This window comes from Mustela erminea, chromosome 8 (genome assembly GCF_009829155.1).
Source record: "Mustela erminea isolate mMusErm1 chromosome 8, mMusErm1.Pri, whole genome shotgun sequence".
In the NCBI taxonomy this organism is placed as follows: domain Eukaryota; kingdom Metazoa; phylum Chordata; class Mammalia; order Carnivora; family Mustelidae; genus Mustela; species Mustela erminea.
Genome location: NC_045621.1, coordinates 64,026,000 through 64,043,996, shown reverse-complemented (window position 1 = coordinate 64,043,996; position 17,997 = coordinate 64,026,000). Strand labels below are relative to the sequence as shown.

At 40.7% G+C, this 17,997-nt stretch overlaps 1 protein-coding gene across 3 annotated transcripts in view; it reads left to right on the top strand.

Annotated features, from left to right (window-relative positions):
* Positions 1–17,997, top strand: part of STK39 (serine/threonine kinase 39) — a 304,821-nt gene that overhangs the window by 237,636 nt on the left and 49,188 nt on the right. For all 3 annotated transcript variants that reach the window (XM_032355850.1, XM_032355849.1, XM_032355851.1), the window contains 2 exons: positions 3,213–3,265; positions 7,349–7,417. In XM_032355850.1, coding sequence (XP_032211741.1) covers positions 3,213–3,265; positions 7,349–7,417 — 122 coding nt within the window. The remainder of the gene's footprint in view (positions 1–3,212; positions 3,266–7,348; positions 7,418–17,997) is intronic.

Here is a 17,997-nt window from a genome sequence, read left to right as displayed (position 1 = left end):
AGGATGACCTTCAGTAGTTAGATCCAATTAGGCATTTTTCCAACTATATTTCAACCTGATGAGACAAGTCTACTACTCACAATCAATCACTGTGATCTTTTCAAAGGCAAGTATTTTAGGTTCAGAGTCATAAAAGAATGACTCGATTAGGCAACCTCCATAACTCGAGCCATAGTTGATGTAGAGATTATGGGTATTGGATATTGCTTCTGTGGTATTAATTTTGAAAAAATCAGGATGTGTGTGATGATATTCTGGATACAGTTCTTATACCTCTCTTCTGATAGTCTTAGTAGGACAAACTTATTTAGACAAGACTGACCAAAAGAGAGAGAGGGGGAAGGAACAATGACCTAAATTAGCATCAAATCAAATTCTTTTTCATTTTTTCCTCCTCCTGTCATTTCATTATTAAATACACTATAAATAGTTGCTTTCTTAATGATCTTTTTTTTTCTCTCACTGGACTGTTTTAGTTCTAATTCAACCTTTGTTGATATATAGCACATAAAACCAAGACTATTAAATAAAAGAACACTGATCTTTTTATGGTAATGTGAAAAATCTTGAGGAACATTGTTTTTCTCAAAAGTGAAAGGAATTGCGCTTTTTTGTATTTGCATTAGGTATTTCCAGTGTAGAACTGTTGGTCCTCAGTCTGCCACTCGATCTGTCAACTTGGAAGGACCATTGAATACGCTCATCTAAAAAAATGGAAAACAAATAGTACCTACTTTGCATATCTCAAAGATTGATTGCTGGAATCAAATGAGATTTGATTCATGAGATTTGGTATCAGTGTTTCTCAAGGTGTGGTACTATGATCCTGGGGTGGGGCGGGGAGTCCTTGAGTTGTTTCCAGGGAGCCCAGGAGGTCAAACTAATTTTATAATAACATTAAGAAATTGTGTGCCTTTTTAACTCTCATTATTTCAACATTTAGAGTGGAATTTTCCAGCGACTGGCAACATGATATGTGTTACTGCAGCAGATTGAATATAGAAGCAAGAATAAGAACCCATCTATCTTAAGCCAGACGTTGTAGAGGTTTACAAAAAGAAAAAAAAGTTTGAGAACTGCTGATGTATATGAAAGCACTATGTGAATGTGTGGTGACATTGGTAGATAAAAAGGGCCACAGGCAAACAGCCCTACAACGGTAGGCACTGATTGTTCATGGCCTGCCCCATCTCCGAGGCGGGGTCACTTGGTCTGGTGTCCAAGATGATCTCTGAACCATCTTCCGTTGTCTGCAATTTCATATGTTGGTCCTGTGTCTACTTTTTTAGCCTGAGAGTCCATAATTTTCGGTCCTTGGTCCTGAAAAGAAGATGTTAAAAGAAGCCAGCTTCAGCTGCTCTTACCACCCCCCTCCTCCATCCTATTCTAACTCTGAGAAGAATAGTTACAGTCAAGGTCAGGACACCTGGGAAAAGATGCACAGTGGTTTAAGGCTCTTATATGACTATGGCCTGAACTTGGGCATCCCTTGGATTCCTAACCCTTACTTCTCTGTTGTGGAAAAGTGCAGACTTAGGCCAGCTTCTCTAGGCATGGGAGAAGGACTTTCTCTAAGTCAGTACCTTGCTTTTGTCATTTTTCTGGGCCTCCTGCATTTAGTGTGGTAGGATGTCATAAGACCTGAAGAACCAAACTCAGGCTGGAGACCAAGAAAGGCCCAGAGACTGGTGGCATCATGATGTGGGCGCTGTACATAGAGACCTGGAGATACTACCCAGAGTTCTAGAGTCCCAAACTGGAGAACTAAACAGGATTTGATCACCAGAAGGAGGCTGTTTGTGATGGGCATTCAGGCCATCTCTGTCTCTCTTGGATCTTTGGCAGCTGACCAAATAGTTGAGTGTTCGTAGAAATTAGTATTTCCTGTTTCCTACTGAAATTTCTTACGGTACTTTTATTACCTTTAATTGTAACATCTGTTGAGAGTTACTCATAATATTTTAGTGTTCTTATGGGAATTTAAAACCATTCTAATTATAGCTCACTGCCCTATATCATTTCTTGAAATAAAACTTATATCTTAGGTATTTACTTGGGCCATATTTCCCTAGCGCCAGTTTTTGGATTGAATATACATATGTATGTATATAGTACAGGGTTTTATGTAAGCATTTTATATTACTTTTAAAAAGTTTATTCATTGGATAATTTCACAACATTCAGGGGTTCCCCTCTATGTAGATAAAAATTTTTTAAAAGATTTTATTTATTGGGCGCCTGGGTGGCTCAGTGGGTTAAGCCGCTGCCTTCGGCTCAGGTCATGATCTCAGGGTCCTGGGATCGAGTCCCGCATCGGGTTCTCTGCTCCGCGGGGAGCCTGCTTCCTCCTCTCTCTCTCTCTGCCTACTGGTGATCTCTCTGTGTCAAATGAATAAATAAAATCTTAAAAAAAAAAAAAAGATTTTATTTATTTATTTTTTTGACAGAACACAAGCAGGGGGAGCAGCAGGCAGAGGGTGAGGAAGAAGCAGGCTCCCGCTGAGCAAGGAGCTCAATGCAGGGATCGATCCCAGGACCCTGGGATCATGACCTGAGCCGAAGGCAGAGGCTATAGGCCACTGAGCCCCCCAGGTGCCCACCGCCTTTTTAAAAAAGATTTTATTTATTTATTTGACAGACAGAGATCACAAGTAGGCAGAGAGAGAGGAGGAAGCAGAGAGCCCGAAGTGGGACTCGATCCCAGGACTCTGGAATCAAAATTTTTAATAACAAAATACATATCCTCTTGTGGGCATTTTGATGCATGATTTAATGCACAGTGTTGTCATAAGCTTTACCACTGAGACTATCTTTCCTATTTGTTTCACTTTGAAAAATAGCTGCTGAAATACTATTTTCAGGAAAGATATGAAAAATGTCTCAAATAATGTTCATCCTAGACTGAAATCTGAAATTTTTAACTATGGAATTATATTTAAGGTTACTGATTAAGTGTAGATTTTTTGAAAGAACATTTTATTTTTGGAATTTTGTGAAGTAAACATGTTTATATAAGGTAAATTCAATCAGTTAAATATCTCCCCTTTATTATTGTCATAACTATCTCTTGTTTTTGAGGAAGTACTCGGACATGACCCAAATCTGTAAATGCTGTCTACATGTTAGTAGCATCTTGTAAAGATTGGAAGACCTTTAGTTTGATTAAACTGTCCTTCACTGGATTTTAATGTGCTATGTGTTATGTGTTTCAGAAACTCCAGAAAGGAACTTAATGACATACGGTTTGAGTTTACTCCAGGAAGAGGTAAGTTTTAATTGAAATTATAATTTTATTGCTGCAAAGAGCATTAAAGAAATTGATTACAAGCGTGCGACGATCATTTGCTATTCAAAACCGCTCTCTCTAAAAACGAAGACAGGGGGAGGGGGGAAGGGAGGGAGCACGGGAGGGTCTGCAGTAATGGGGGAGAATCCAAACTGGACCGACCGCTGCTGACTGCATGAATTCCTGGGACATGCTGCACGCTTTACATGCACGTACAGAGGAATACGTGAGCTCAATCGTGAAGAATACCGGCACGGTGACGTAGGGCCTCGAGGACCCTGTGAATACCGAGCAGCACAGAGCAGTCCTAGTGAGAAGTGAGCCGCAAGTCAGATGTCACACAAAAAGTGCTCTACTTCTCCCCTCTCCTCTCATCCACAGAGCTTGGTAGGAACGTTGCCATTCGCGCACCTTCCAGGGCAGGCTGCTTGCCCTCTCAGCTCCTGGATGCCGGGGGCTCGCAGACCTTGTCTCATTTCTTGTATCTTTACGCTTGACTAAGTGCCTGCTATGCAAGAGAAACTCAAGTCATTTTGGTTAATTAATGGATAAGTAACACATATGAACAGCCTTTGGAGACCACAAGATTCTTAGTTAAGCAAAAATTGCTGTTTCCACTCTTTGCTTTATAACCAGAATAACCCAAAGAGGTGAAAATCAGATGCTATAATGCTGAGACTTATTGTTCTCCCTGACCTCTCGCTTCAGATTTTTAAGGACATGAAAGCAGCCTCACTGTCTATATTGAAAATCTTTTAAAACACAATGCATGAGGCTCATATGTTTGAATATATTAATATACATTAAGCTAATAACACTCCAAAATTATTTGTGTATTTGAGCTCCATGTAAGTTTTGATTCAATTAAATAAGTCGTATTTGCTAAAGTTTTGAAAATCTAACATTACATTGTTAGAAATGCAAGAGGACGTAAACTCAGACATGTACAGGAGTCACAGCAAACGGTGGGGATTTCAGGAAACCAGACAGGCCTGTCTGTTCACGTTCAGTTTAAAAGCAACAACAACAACACTGCTAGCCAGACAGAACAAGTTCCTGGGCCAAATGTAGGCGGAGACTTGCTGGCCCTGGTGTCTAGTCCCCTGTCAGCATGAAGATTTAATGATTCCCAGTTTATTTGAATTAAAGTAACATATGAAGTACTTGTTACAAAATATAGGCAAATAAGGCCCCGATAAATTTGCTAATTGATCTTCCTTTCTGGGAACATCCATCCTGGGCAGTTTAAAGTCGGTCTGTGAAACCGACTAGCACCAATTTTGGATAATAGCACCAATTGCTATTATCCAAAAGCTCTGTATTTTGTCACGATATGAGAATATTGACCAGCCAATAGTGTGATAAAAATCTAGTAATTACATAATAACTGTTTCAAATAGGGTGTGTAAAAGAACAGATGCTTTTCTCAAGGGTTCCCCCCCCATCCAATTATCTAAATTTGACAGTGGCAGTAAAAGTGAATTTGAATTTCAAGAGCTCACAAAGAAATGAATTTCCAAGTTGAGGATTTGCGGGGAGAAGATGGCCCTCTCAGCATCATCTGGCCCTTTGTGCTGGCTTTGGCAACCTCGTTTGACATTGTGGGTTGAGTCTGCTTTTGTTTCCCAGAAAGCGCTGGAGCGCTGGCTTCCTGATGATAGCTGGCCTTCCCTGGGCGGTGGGCACAGGCCATTAGTAACAAAAACAGCATGGATATATCACTGTCCCTCTGGGACTGCCGATGCTGTCTGCATTTCAGATGCAGTCTGCACTGTTCATGCCTGCATATTGTGTCTGTGCTGTACGCACCCATAAATGTGTCATACGTCATAGGGTGTATAACACAGACAGAGCAAATATTCTCTGTCTTCACTTGAGAGCGAGCCGTCTGCATTTATTATGTTGCTGTATATTCTGTAGACCAGAGCCTATAGGATTATTTATGTTGATTTAATCCTGTTTACACATTAGGAACGTTAAGCAGCTTAAAGAAAAATGTTACAATTCCCTCCCAGTCTCTGTTATGAACTATTACTGATATATTACTTACATGCATACAAATTACTTGGTTAATGGCCCACAAACGTGGACTTTCCCTTTGGGGTCAAAAATGGCCAGCATGACCCTTGACCCTTGTGCTATTCGAAAGCAACTCATCTGGGATTCAGGGGTCCTGAGAACAAGAGGAGATGCTACAAACTTTAATTGCTGGGAGTGTCCTTTGCCTTGGTACTGTTTTAGTGATAGCCCACAATGTGGATTTGCTTGATTATTCCATTTTCAACTACATTCCGTGAGCATAGCTCCTTACTCAGATGTAGGATCTTACTGATACTTTAGTGGTGGTAATAACAAATCCAGAGGTTTTGGTAGATGGTCAGTCCAGAGAAATGCCATCACTGCCTACTGTGTGCCCTGCTCCTACTAGGTTAGCACCTTAATTTAACATGCTTTTTATGGAGGAGTTTCTGGCAGCATCCAGGAGGATGAGATTATGAGCCCAGCATGTTCCAGTCGACGTTGTGAAGCTACATCACATGCAGAATAGAGCCTCTCACCCTAAATACCATGCTACGGAATCATTTTATCCCTGAGAGAATTTTATAAGTTGTTTTCTTGTATTTCTAATAGTAAGAAGAACCCCGACATAAGCCCACCTTCTATGGAATCTCATACTTGAGGAAGATTCCTTTTTTTCTTTTCCATTTCCTTCATGTTATTCCATGTCACTCATGATAAAATGGAACGAGTGAAATGATGGACTGCCACAATGTCTTTAGACATGCATCGAGTATACAGTGGCTCTGAAAGTGTTTTACTGGAGATCCTGGAGACTGGGCCGTGTATGAAAGGGAGAAAAGAGAGCGCGTTAGAGCAGAAGGTACATTTCAGATGGTCTTTGGCTGAGGGTCATCATCATGGCTGCCACTGATGGAGTAATTATTGTGTCAGACACTGGGCTAAACACGTGAGAACCCACCAATGTGAAAGATAACTTTACCATCCGTGACATGCTCACGTGAGCGCTTATGCACGTGCACACACACTTTCCGAGGGCAGCCTTAGGCAGAGCAAACTGCCACTCCGTTTAGATGCTTGTTTCGTTCAACAGCGATACATGGAGGTGCTCCCTGACTTTGGGACACACTCAAGGTCAGACCTTCTTGTAGGTTATTAGCAGCTGCTGAGCCAGTCTTTTCTTACCCAGCTACAGTTCTGGACGTTTGTGATAACATCAGAAGGCCATGGGGACCATGTCCTCTCCCTTGTAAAAACACAGGGGTTCATAATGGTTCTTTTGAGCACACTGCCATTTACCAGTTTCTCTTTACAAAGTCCTCGAACAGACTTCTCTCATATTACCATGTTCATTCATAACCTTTCAATTAAGTGATTTTGGTTATATTCACTTGCTACAGTCTGTTCAGTCCCATCTTTATGAGATTTCTAACTCCTGTCACTTATCATTGAGAAATTACATTCTTTTATACAACCACATTTTCTAAGAGAATGAATCTGTTGCTATCAAATGATCAATGTCATGTTAAAGGAGTTTCTTAATAGCATAAATTCAAATAGCTCATCTTAATAGTCCAACAAGCTCAAAGGCTGTTTGTACCAAATATAAGGTTGTGTCAAGTGCTGCCTGTTCAACCTTTGCCATAAATTCTGACTCAGTAGCTACTAATGATCGCAAAGGATTGATGATGGCTGGAATTAACCTTGGCAAGAAAGAAAAGCAGTGTCATTGGGGGCCATTATGAGCTAACTTACAGAGGTACGTTTGAGGATTAAGTCAGGTGGTAGCCAAAGGGCAAATGTTTCTCTGAAAATGAAATCATAATTTCATTTAATCGCTGTTGAATAAATACCAGGATGCAAATTGTATATGGCAAAATATATTTTATATTGCTTCTGATTTTCCCTTCTGATAGAATCTTAATTATTGAATTAAAACACACATGGGTGATTTTCATAAATGAAAAATATCTTTTACATTGTCCTGGGTTGTTGATTTTTATTTTATGGTTACTAATACATATTCATTTCACATTTGGACAGATACGGCAGATGGCGTATCTCAGGAGCTCTTCTCCGCTGGCTTGGTTGATGGTCATGATGTAGTTATAGGTAAATCATTTTTTAGTATACAGTGTCATTTTGTTGATCTATCAAATGGAAATGCATTTAGAAATGGAAGTTTTCATAAAGGAATAATTTACTCCGTTTTTTGAAAACTTCTTGAATTCTTTTATGTGGGGGAAGCATGTATGAGTCATATTTAATCTTCTTTTTTAAAAAGCTCTTAATGTAATTCTGTCCCATTTCATATGAACCTCACTCATTAGAAATATAACAAAGAGACTAGAAGACCCAAAAGCCCACATATAGCAAAAATATGAGACTGTAAATTTCCATGCACCAAGTGCACGGAACCTCTAAGTGCAGGAACGTCTAAGGTTCTATGTCAGAGTTTTGTTGGGCATAGTTCCAATGGACATAGGTATCAATTTTCCCAACCATTAACAAGATTCATCACAAAAGTCTTAAGATTGGATGGGACTTAGAGATCATTCAGGCCAGTTCTTTCACTGTACGGACAGGGACACAGATTCCTAAAGGGATTCCGTGTGTTGTCCGGGGCCACGCCACTGGGTTGGGGCAGTGGAGCTTTACTTTGGGCACGGGCTCCAGTTCTACTGCTTTGAGAACACACAGGACTCACTGTCAGGAGCAGGACATGACCGATGGACTCCCCAAAGTGCACAGGAGGCAGAGAAGCTGTAAGAGGCAGATGCTGTCATCTAAGAAAAAGTGTAGCCTGGTTCCACCTAGCATGAGCATGAGACAGTCCATGCTCCTCAGATAATCCTAAATTTGTGAAGATTTTATAACGGAGCCCATCACTGGGTATTCACATTGATGGCCCTAAGTAATTAAGATTAGTTAATATGTTATTAATGTTAACTGTGACATTAACTAATTATATTATTTGCAATTATCAAGGTAATTAGGATAGTATATATGATGATAAAATGTCCTTTAAAAATAATCAAATTAAAACTGATGCTTAAAATGACTTGGGCCCCACGTGCACCCAAGTGTTTATAGCAGCAATGTCCACAGTAGCCAAACTATGGAAATAACTTAGAGGTCCATCAACATCAACAGATGAATGGATAAAGAAGATGTGGTGTGTATATATATCTATATCTATATCTATACACACACACACACACACACACACAATGTAATACTACGCAGCCATCAAAAAATGAAATCTTACCATTTGCAACAATGTGGATAGAACTAGAGGGTATTAATGCTGAGCGACATAAGTCAATCAGAAAAAGACAATTATCCTATGATTTCCCTGACATGAGGAATTTGAGAGGCAGGTTGGGGGGGTTGGGAGATAGGGAAGGGAAAAATGAAACAAGATGGGATTGGGAGGGAGACAAAGCATAAGAGACTCTTAATCTCACAAAACAAACTGAGGGTTGCCAGGGAGAGTGGGGTAGGGAGAGGGTGGCTGGGTTATGGACATTGGGGAGAGTATGTGCTATGGTGAGTGCTGTGAAGTGTGTAAGCCTGATGGTTCACAGACCTGTATCCCTGGGGTAAATAATACATTATATGTTAATAAAAATAACTAATAATTTAAAAATGACTTGGGCCCCTTAAATAATCTGTTTTAACTTAAAAAGAAAATCACTTACTCAAAATAAGTCTTTTCCCCAATAATGCTGAAGACTGTGACTGAGGAAGCTTGAGGTGGATACGCTGACCCATCAGAGTCAGAGTAATCTGTTCCTATAAATTCTATAATATAGGTCATTATAAAGTGAATTACTTGAGGGAGTAACTGAGGTTTTAGTAGGAGATCAGGATTCTGAAAAAGAATCTGTATCTCTTGTGTTGTTGATACATACGTGTTATCTTGTGTTATTGACAAATGATATGTCATAAATGTGAAGATACCTTTATAATTAGAAATAATTGAGCTCTTTTCCTTTTAATTGTATATGGTATACATATTGATTCCCCAGGGAAGCTCTGACTCCTCTTCCAAGTGGTGCATATATAAAGAGATAGAGACACATTTTAAAGAAATGTGACATACACATATATACAGGTGCGTGTTTATTTCCTTGTGTATTCCATCTCTCACACGTTCCTTTAAAATCTTGCGAGATCTCGTGGGCAGCTGAATGGCTACCAAAATGTTTAGTTTGAACATGAGGGGGAGCCTGAACAATGAGGGCAGCTCAGCTTTGGTGTCTATAGTAAATTCCATCTTAGAATTCTTTCTGTGAACAGTTCCTTGATATATGTAGATACCTTTCTCATTAGATAAAGTGAGCCTCTACCTTCATGTTGTACTTGACCTGACAAAATCAGGAGGAAAGTTAGTGGTTTGATCAAGATCCCTTATAAGGTGTGTTTTCCCTGACAAGAACTATCGTCCATACACGAAGCTGCCTGAATTAAAAATAAATAAAGATAAGAACTTTCTTATAAACACCTGCTAATTAATGTCCATTATTGGGCAAGAAGTTAAGGATGAAATAGTCTTTTGAATTGAGTTGATCCTGGCAGGTGGTAGGGAACATGAAGAGTAAGAGAGATTCATGGAAAGATACTGGGTCACAAGTTTTTGTAAGCATGGGCTTGCTTCATGCCTTCAGTCAAATCAGTGTTACCCACTGCACACCCCACCCCCCCAGCTCAGCCGAATCTAAACTGAAGGATTTTTTGGAGGTTGAGTTTTTTTAAAGGTGGAAATTAGGGCATAATTCCTGTACAACTTACTGTGCTTTAAATACAGTATCAGAAAGCTTCTGCTTTGTCATACTTATTCTGCCAAAAATTTTTGATTTTGCCTTTGTTCCCCACCTTGGAGTTCCCCACCTAGGGTGTGAGAATTAGACCAAGGATACAATTCCTCCTCCTCTGATAGCACTAAAAAGGCCCTACAGGGATAGGACACCTAAGAGTTAAAGTCTTTGCGAATTTCACTTGATTATCGCATCAATTCCATAAGGTAAAAGGACAGGTTGTTTTTAATCCATATTTAATGGGTGTAAAGGGGAGGTCAAAAGAAGTTTCTGGGATGTTGTAGCTTGTCATGATCTTTGAACTTGGCTTTTATGACTCCAAGCCCAGAGCCGAACCCCAACCCTCTCTGTACAATCAATTCGGTATCTTCAGCCTTGAAAAGTAGACCCAGATCCTTTTAAATGATGGTTTTTTGGTCTCCTGGTGGGGGTTGTGGAGGGGGATAGCATATCCCTACTTGTTTTTCATTTATCAGTAGGTGGTTTATATTTTAATTGCAGACTGTTAGGTAAAGTGTGTAATTCTGTCTCCCTTGAACCTATCCAGCAGTTCTCTGCCTTCTCCTTTATCCTCTGCTTCCCTCTTTTTTTTTTTTTTTTACATTTTATTTTATTTTTTTTCAGTGTTCCAAAATTCATTGTTTATTCACCACACCCAGTGCTCTATGCAATACTGCCCTCCTTAACACCCACCACCAGGCTGCTTCCCTCTTTACATTTTTATTTCTCGCCTCTTACAGGAAGTCCTCTCTTTGCCCCACCCCCGAGACAGCTCTGTCTCCACCCCCTTACAGCTAAACTCTTCAAGAATTGTCCCTGACTGTAATCCCTTTCCTCCCTCTGTCTCCTGATCCCACTGCAGTCAGGTCTTTGACCTACCCCCTCCTCTCACCCTGTGCCTTTGCAAAGCCCTGCCTGGGGAAGGCGCCCACCCAGCAGGGGATGAGCCCTGAGTTGGAGCAGAGGTGGGCACAGCTGGAGCAGAGTGAGCCTAAGGAGTAGAGGGAAGATCCCTCATCTGTGAGTGAGGGCAGGCCACCGTCCAGTACCTCAACCCCCCAGTGACTCCATTGTTCCTCCCACTACAAGGCACATCCACAGTGCTGGGCAGAGTTGACTATGCCTTCCTCCATGAGAACTTTTTCTGTTTGGTTTTTAGGACTCCATTCTTGGTTCTCCTACCTTATTGGTTGTTTCCTTCTCAGGCTTTTTCACTGGTTGCTCCCCATCCCACTGACCTGTACATATTAACATGGGACTCATGTTGACTAATGTTAACCCAAGGACTCAGGTTGCGTGTCTCTCTTTTCTGTAGTAATCCCTCACTCCTTTGGTGATCTCCTCTCGTTTCATGGTATTAATATTTTCATTTTCTAATTCCCCAATGTGTATCTCCAGCTCATACCTCTCCTTTGAATTCCAGACTCCTGTCCAGCTCCCTCCGTGGCATCTCCCCATGGAAGGCCGGTAGCGTCCCAGGTTTACTTAACATCAGAATCCAGCCCCTCATGTTTCCTCCTACTCCCCCTGGCCCTGCTCCCTGGATTGATGCCAACTCTATTCGAGTGCGCCAGCCAAAAACCTGCCTTGTCCTTGGTTCTTCTTTCTCTCCTACCTGATGGTCAGTCTACCCAAATGTACCCAAGATCTGGCCATTATTCCCAGCCTGCTTCCCATCCCATTTCAAGCCTCTCTTATGAACCTCTCACTTGAATTACTGCATTCATCTCCCTGCTGGTCTCCCTACTTCTGTCTTTGCCTCCATTCAGCCTGTACGGGTACAAAGTAAACCGGATACAAAAGGCCCATGTAATGTGATTCCATTTAAATGAAATGTCTGGAATATGCAAAGCTATAGAGTCCAAAAGTAGATGAGTGATCGCCAGGGGCTGAAGGGGAGTGACCGCCAATGGGTATGCGGTTTCTTTTCCGGGTGATGAAGTTGCTCTGGAATTAGAAGTGATAATGGTTGCACAACCTTGTGACTATACTATAAACCACTGAATTGTGCACTTTAGAAGGGTGGATTTTATGATATGTGACTTATATCTCAACTTTTTAAGAAGCCAGATCACATTAATACTTCAAATAAAAGCTCTCAAATGGCTTTTCCATCCCGCATCTCAGGGGCTTACAGTCTCCTGCATGATCTGTCCCTTGTCACTTCTTGGATTTCATCCCTCACTTCTGCTCTCCTGTTGCTCATTCTACCCCAGCCATAGTGGCATTTGTCCTTGCTTTTCCTTCTGCCAGATCTCTCCTTCCCTAAGTACACCTGTCTACCTCCTAAGGCTTAAATACTGCCTCTCAAAGGGGCCTTCCCTGACCAGCCTACTTAAAATTGCAACCCATCCACCCCCCTCCACCCCCCTTCCTCATTTAATCATTTTACCAAGTCTCTCTGGGTGTAATAGGCTGTCCGTTTCATTTATTCAGTTAACTACATAGGATTTTCCCCTGGAGCCTAAGTTTCTTAAAGGGCAGGATTTTTATCTGTTTTGTTAAGTGCTCTGCTCCCACCCTCCCAAACTTTGTACTTCACGCAGCTGGTGCTCTAGAAACACTTGTTAGAGATCAACAAATGTCATTCTTAAACACACAGGTATCTCATAACATTTACTTCAGGAACAAAGGGTTTTATGAGCATAGGTTCCTAGTATCTTAAGGATCTTATTTTGGGGAGTACAGAATTCAGGTAGCATTTTATAAATATGAAATATGTTCAACTTGACAACTGCACCAAAAACAAAACAAAACAGCTTAGAGTGTCGGCCTCCAGAGATCTGAATGCTTTCTTCATGTATTTTTCCATCTTCTGTAATAAAAAGGGGTTAACATTTAAAGAGATTAAAAATCTTTTCTCCCCCTTTAGAATTTTCTCTTGAATTAGAGTAAATGTTTATAGCAACATTAAAAGAAAAATCTGAAAGAAGCAATAGTATATGTTACAGAGCAGTAAATGTTAGGATTTTACTGTAATGTAGCGAACATAAGTTAACAACAAATCCTTAGCCCCTCGCTTCAGGGCGATCTGCCTTTAGTGTGGGAACCTTTACAAACCATGGTTTGGATTGCAGAAGGAACGGTGCAGTGACATGGAGGGATTGCTTTTGTGCAAAAGCACAGCGGTGCAGAGATTAAATGCACTGTGTGTAGGCTGAAATCATAAACGCACTTCAGTTGAGCTTAAATACAGCTCTACCTTCAGGCAAGAAGCAGAAGACATTTTTAGGCCTTGAGTCAGTGGAAACATATAGGACTGGCTGGGCTTCCTGGGGGGGTGTTGGTTTAAAAAAACAAGTTAACTTGGTAAGATGCAGAGGTTGGTGATCTGCGTTTATAAATTTGGGTGTGTTGCTTTGGGATGGCTGCTAAATGAAGATCGACCAGATCTGAGTCCTCATTTCACCTGTTTCAAGGAGGGATCCCAAGGATCACCGTTACCGTGAGGCAAGCAGAGCAACTTGTTTCCTTCTAGTTAAAAAACAGCCGATCAGAAGTTTCCTCTGCAATAGCAGCACAGGGGAGGGGAAAAAGTGACAAACAAAACTCCAACTCCTGTACAGAAGACAATAAAAATTCTGAATTTTGTTCAGGACTTGTGATACAAGATCTTTTTTTAAAAAGATTTATTTAAGAGAGAGTAAATGAGAAAGAGAGAGCACAAGCAGGCACAGAGGGAGAGGGAGAAAAACACTCCCTGTTGGGCAGGGAGCCTGATGTGGGGCTCGATCCCAAGACCCCGGGATCATCACCTGAGCTGAAGGCAGACACTTAACCGACTGAGTCACCCAGGCGACCCGAGACATATTTTTGAGTCTCCTTTGAACGAGCATTAGAACCTCAGCAGTAGAAGGAACATCAGTGGGTGTCTGAAGCTAGCCAATTGTCCATCATGCTCAGCAGCTCCTGCAAAGGCCCCCTTTGGGGGCTCAGGTTCCACAGCTGCTGGGCAGCTGCCTTCTGGAAAAATGCCTGCTGACTGTTCTTTGCTGGGTTTTGATACCACCATTTCCTGGTTTTTAGGATATATATCTATATCTATATCTATATCTATATCTATATCTATATCTATCTAACTATGTGTGTGTGTATACGCATATATATGCACACACATATATATTTTATGTTTTTTTAATTTTTAATATATATATATATATATATATATATTTTTTTTTTTTTCCCTTTAAGTGGAGGTTAGAACCAGCTGTTAGAATTTCTGTTTCCTGAGAAAGGAGCTGTGTTTCTGCAATCATTTATACAATTTCCTGTGGTGGAGTTTGACCAGCCTGACTCGTTATTACCGCACCGGAAGCTGATATTAGCTATATAGATTCTCAGAGCTCTCTCAGCGGACTGTTGGGCAGACTGTTGATGGCCCTGGAGTGCTCTTTTCCTGCAGATGAGAATCCTGTTCACAACCTGTCTGCCCTTCAAGAGGTACCATAAATGTCATCTCCATGAAGGCTCTGCTGCTTGCCTCTTCTTAACAGATCCAGGAAGACAGCTTTTCTGTGTGGCAAACACCAGAGACCTGTACTGTACCACGTTTAGGGACCCGTGGCCTTCACCGTCTTCTTTCCAGTGCCTGCCTTCTCTTTGTCTAGAGGTTGAGAGTGCCTTTAGGGCAGGGTGAGTCTTCTATTTTATCGAAGCTCTGCCCTTCTTGGCACATGTAGGCACTAAGTAAAGATGCCTATGGATCAATGAATACAGTTAATTCCATTTGGCAAACTTCATGCTGGCATAGCCCCTGGATGGCTAATTGGAACAATACAAATATTGTTGTACCTTCTCAAAACCGAAGAGCGATTCACCATAATTAATGCTTTCCTGTCTCTCTGCTCCCTTCACCTTTTTCCTTTTCCTAAGAATTGACTTCTCCCGTGACTTTTGAGTCTTGGGAAAGAAATATGGTTGGCCTAGAAGGCCTTTTTTCTTCTTATACTTGTTGAAGCCTCAGTGTTTGTCTCAAAGCCTGCACCCTGAGATGTCCCTAACGCATTTATCTTAGGTGCTTGTTAAAAATGCACATTTCTGGGTTCCAGTCTAGAGCCACGGAATCTGGAATCTTGGGCTTATGAGTGTAGAAATTTGCATTTCTAACATGCATCCCAGTAATTCCTATACCCAGTAGACTCTCCTGGCCACCTCTTTGGTTTCTGCCTGCAGTAACTTTTGGAGACTGTTCTGGCTTATTGCATCGTCTGTATCTTTTCCAATCTCACTGACTTCTGTTGCTTTTCTGCCTTATTTGAATCTTTTCTCCTTTTTAAGAGTCTGTTTTAAAACTGTGCCAGTTAACTTTTTAAAACTGAGTGTGTATAAATGGTATAGGTGTGCGGCGATACCTCGCTGGTATAAATCTTTACCACCATGAGTCAGTACAGTTTTTATTAAAACGACTGAAGGTCAGGAAGCGATAGACCTCATGGTGGCCTTCAGCTTTTGTGCTTCTGGATAACGGCAAGGTATCTTCCGGCTCCAAAGTGTGCAAGCAACAGAAACTTTGCTCGGTCGCGAGCATGCAGTTGATGTATGAAGTGCTTCGTTCCCCCAGCTATGGCCAGGGACAATACAGGCTGTTGTGAGTGAGCTGGGATTTCTTGAGCAGCAGTATGCTTTTACAATGAAAGTCCTGGGAAAGCGTGAACATATTCTCTTATATTCAGTTCAGTGGCTATGCTGTGATGTTTACTGATATTGAAATTCAGTAAAGAAAAACTTCCATTAAAAAATATTGTCTCTATTATACAACTGGCCTATGATTTTCAAGTGGTGACAGATAATAAAAAAAAAGGAAGAAAACTCCTTACGCCCTTTCTGGGTTTTAGACAGGCTTGGGGTTAGTTGAATGATGTCAATAAATACAGTTGAGTGATTCCTGATTAAAAGTTGTCTGTATGTTAAGTTTAATAGTCTAGGGAATTAAGGACTGGAAGGGGCTTGGGAGAACTATGCTGATTGCTTTCCTTATATGTATTTTCCAGAAATAGATGAGCTGTTTAATACGGCACAGCGTTACCATTTTCAGGAATATGCCACATTACAAATTTGATTGTAGCTCATTGCTCCTGGTTTCCCAAGTATCTCTTTTTTCTTTTAAAAAGTCTTCATTGAGGTACCATTCCCAACACAGGATCAGTTCTTTTAACATGAAAAATTAGTATACAGAAAGTATTTAAAAATATTTACGAGTGTTAAACTGGACTATCTCATAGAAAAGTATGATGCATTCAGATGAATGACAACCAGTTCTAGCTGAATTAAAATACTCAGAAATCGAGTTCTTTGGAAAGGGCTGGAAACAGGTCTGTATAAATTTGTAGAATGCACACACACACACTTTTGACATTACTTTAGTCACAGACCTAAGTTAATATATTTTTAAGTTTATTTGCAACAGAAAGACAGACTGAAGTAAGATATAATTCTTACTTTAACAGCATAATTTTTATAGTCTGATGACCATACTCCTCCTGTACCCCCCCCCCCCCCCAAATCGGGGAATTAAACAAAAGAAACTAAAATAAGCTGCCCACACTTATGAGGAGATTTGGTGTCAGCCCCACCCACCCCCTCTGTTTACTGATCTACAAATTCTAATGGAAAGTCATTGGCTAGCCAGAGATAGATAAGGAAAGTGATTGGCTGACTTAACTGCTTATAAAGACATTCTGATTTAGGATTGAGGAGGCAATTTAAAATGAGCTTTCAAGGGCACCTGGGTGGCTCAGTGGGGTGAGCGCCTGCCTTGGGCTCCCTGAAGTCATGATCCTGGGATTGAGCCCTACATCTGGCTCTCTGCTCAGCGGGGAGTCTGCTTCTCCCTCTGTAACCCCACCATGCTTGCATTCTCTGTCTCTCTCCTCTCTGAAATAAATAAAAATCTTAAAAACAAAAATAACCCTTTCAAAATACAGGCAGATGTTATTTCCAGGACTTCTAGAAAAGCATAGAATAACACCTGTAATTTCCCCAAAGGTTTTCTCAGTTTCTGTGTTACATGATTATGAATTAGTGCAGCAGTAAACCACACAGTAAGCCCTAATTTTCTAATTAACTTTGTCACTTTTTATTTGGTTAGGAATGTGGATCCTTTTTAAAACCACTGATACAGGTAGACTCCAGTTAAGATCTGTACTTAATTTCACTTAAATGAAACAAGAGCTTGCAAGTGGATTAGTCTTAGATATTCACTAAGTTAGCAGTCTGGCTTTTTTCAATTCCTTTAAGCTGTCCTGCTTTAATTCATCTTAATCTGTGTTTTAACTCTAGAATCTGATATGCCTGAGGTTTACATTCAATCTAGCCAAACTTTCTAACTGTAGAATTACATTAAACTCCCAAATAACCAGTCCCTACTTAGAGTGAGAATATCTTTCTGGTGAAAGTAAAGTAGGTTTATTCTTGGGCAGGAAACTGAGGCTTTCTAATATTACCATTTTTTTTGTGTGCGTGTGTGACTACCAGGTGTGTTGGATTTAAATTAAATAGTTCTTTTCCTAACATTCTGCCCTATTAGTAGATAGTAGATTGATCTGTCTTTAGGTGTAGTGAGTGAGTGACTGTGTGTGTGTGTGTGTGTGTGTGTGCCCACTTCAGAAATCTCTGGGCCCACGTGAATTTTAACCATACCATCAATAGTATAGTATTGTAGATACATGTACGTGTTCAACTGTGCTTGTTAATAGATTGACAGGCAAATCTCCTAATCCCAAATCAAATCCTTGCTATTCTTTTCACTCTGCTCATTGAGATGAAGGGGAAGTACTGCCTCCTAATTTCTTACAGAAAATAGAACTCCTCGTTCACCCAATCAAAAAAATTTTTAAAGCCAAGAAAGAAAATTAGGTCAACGTTTTTGACGCA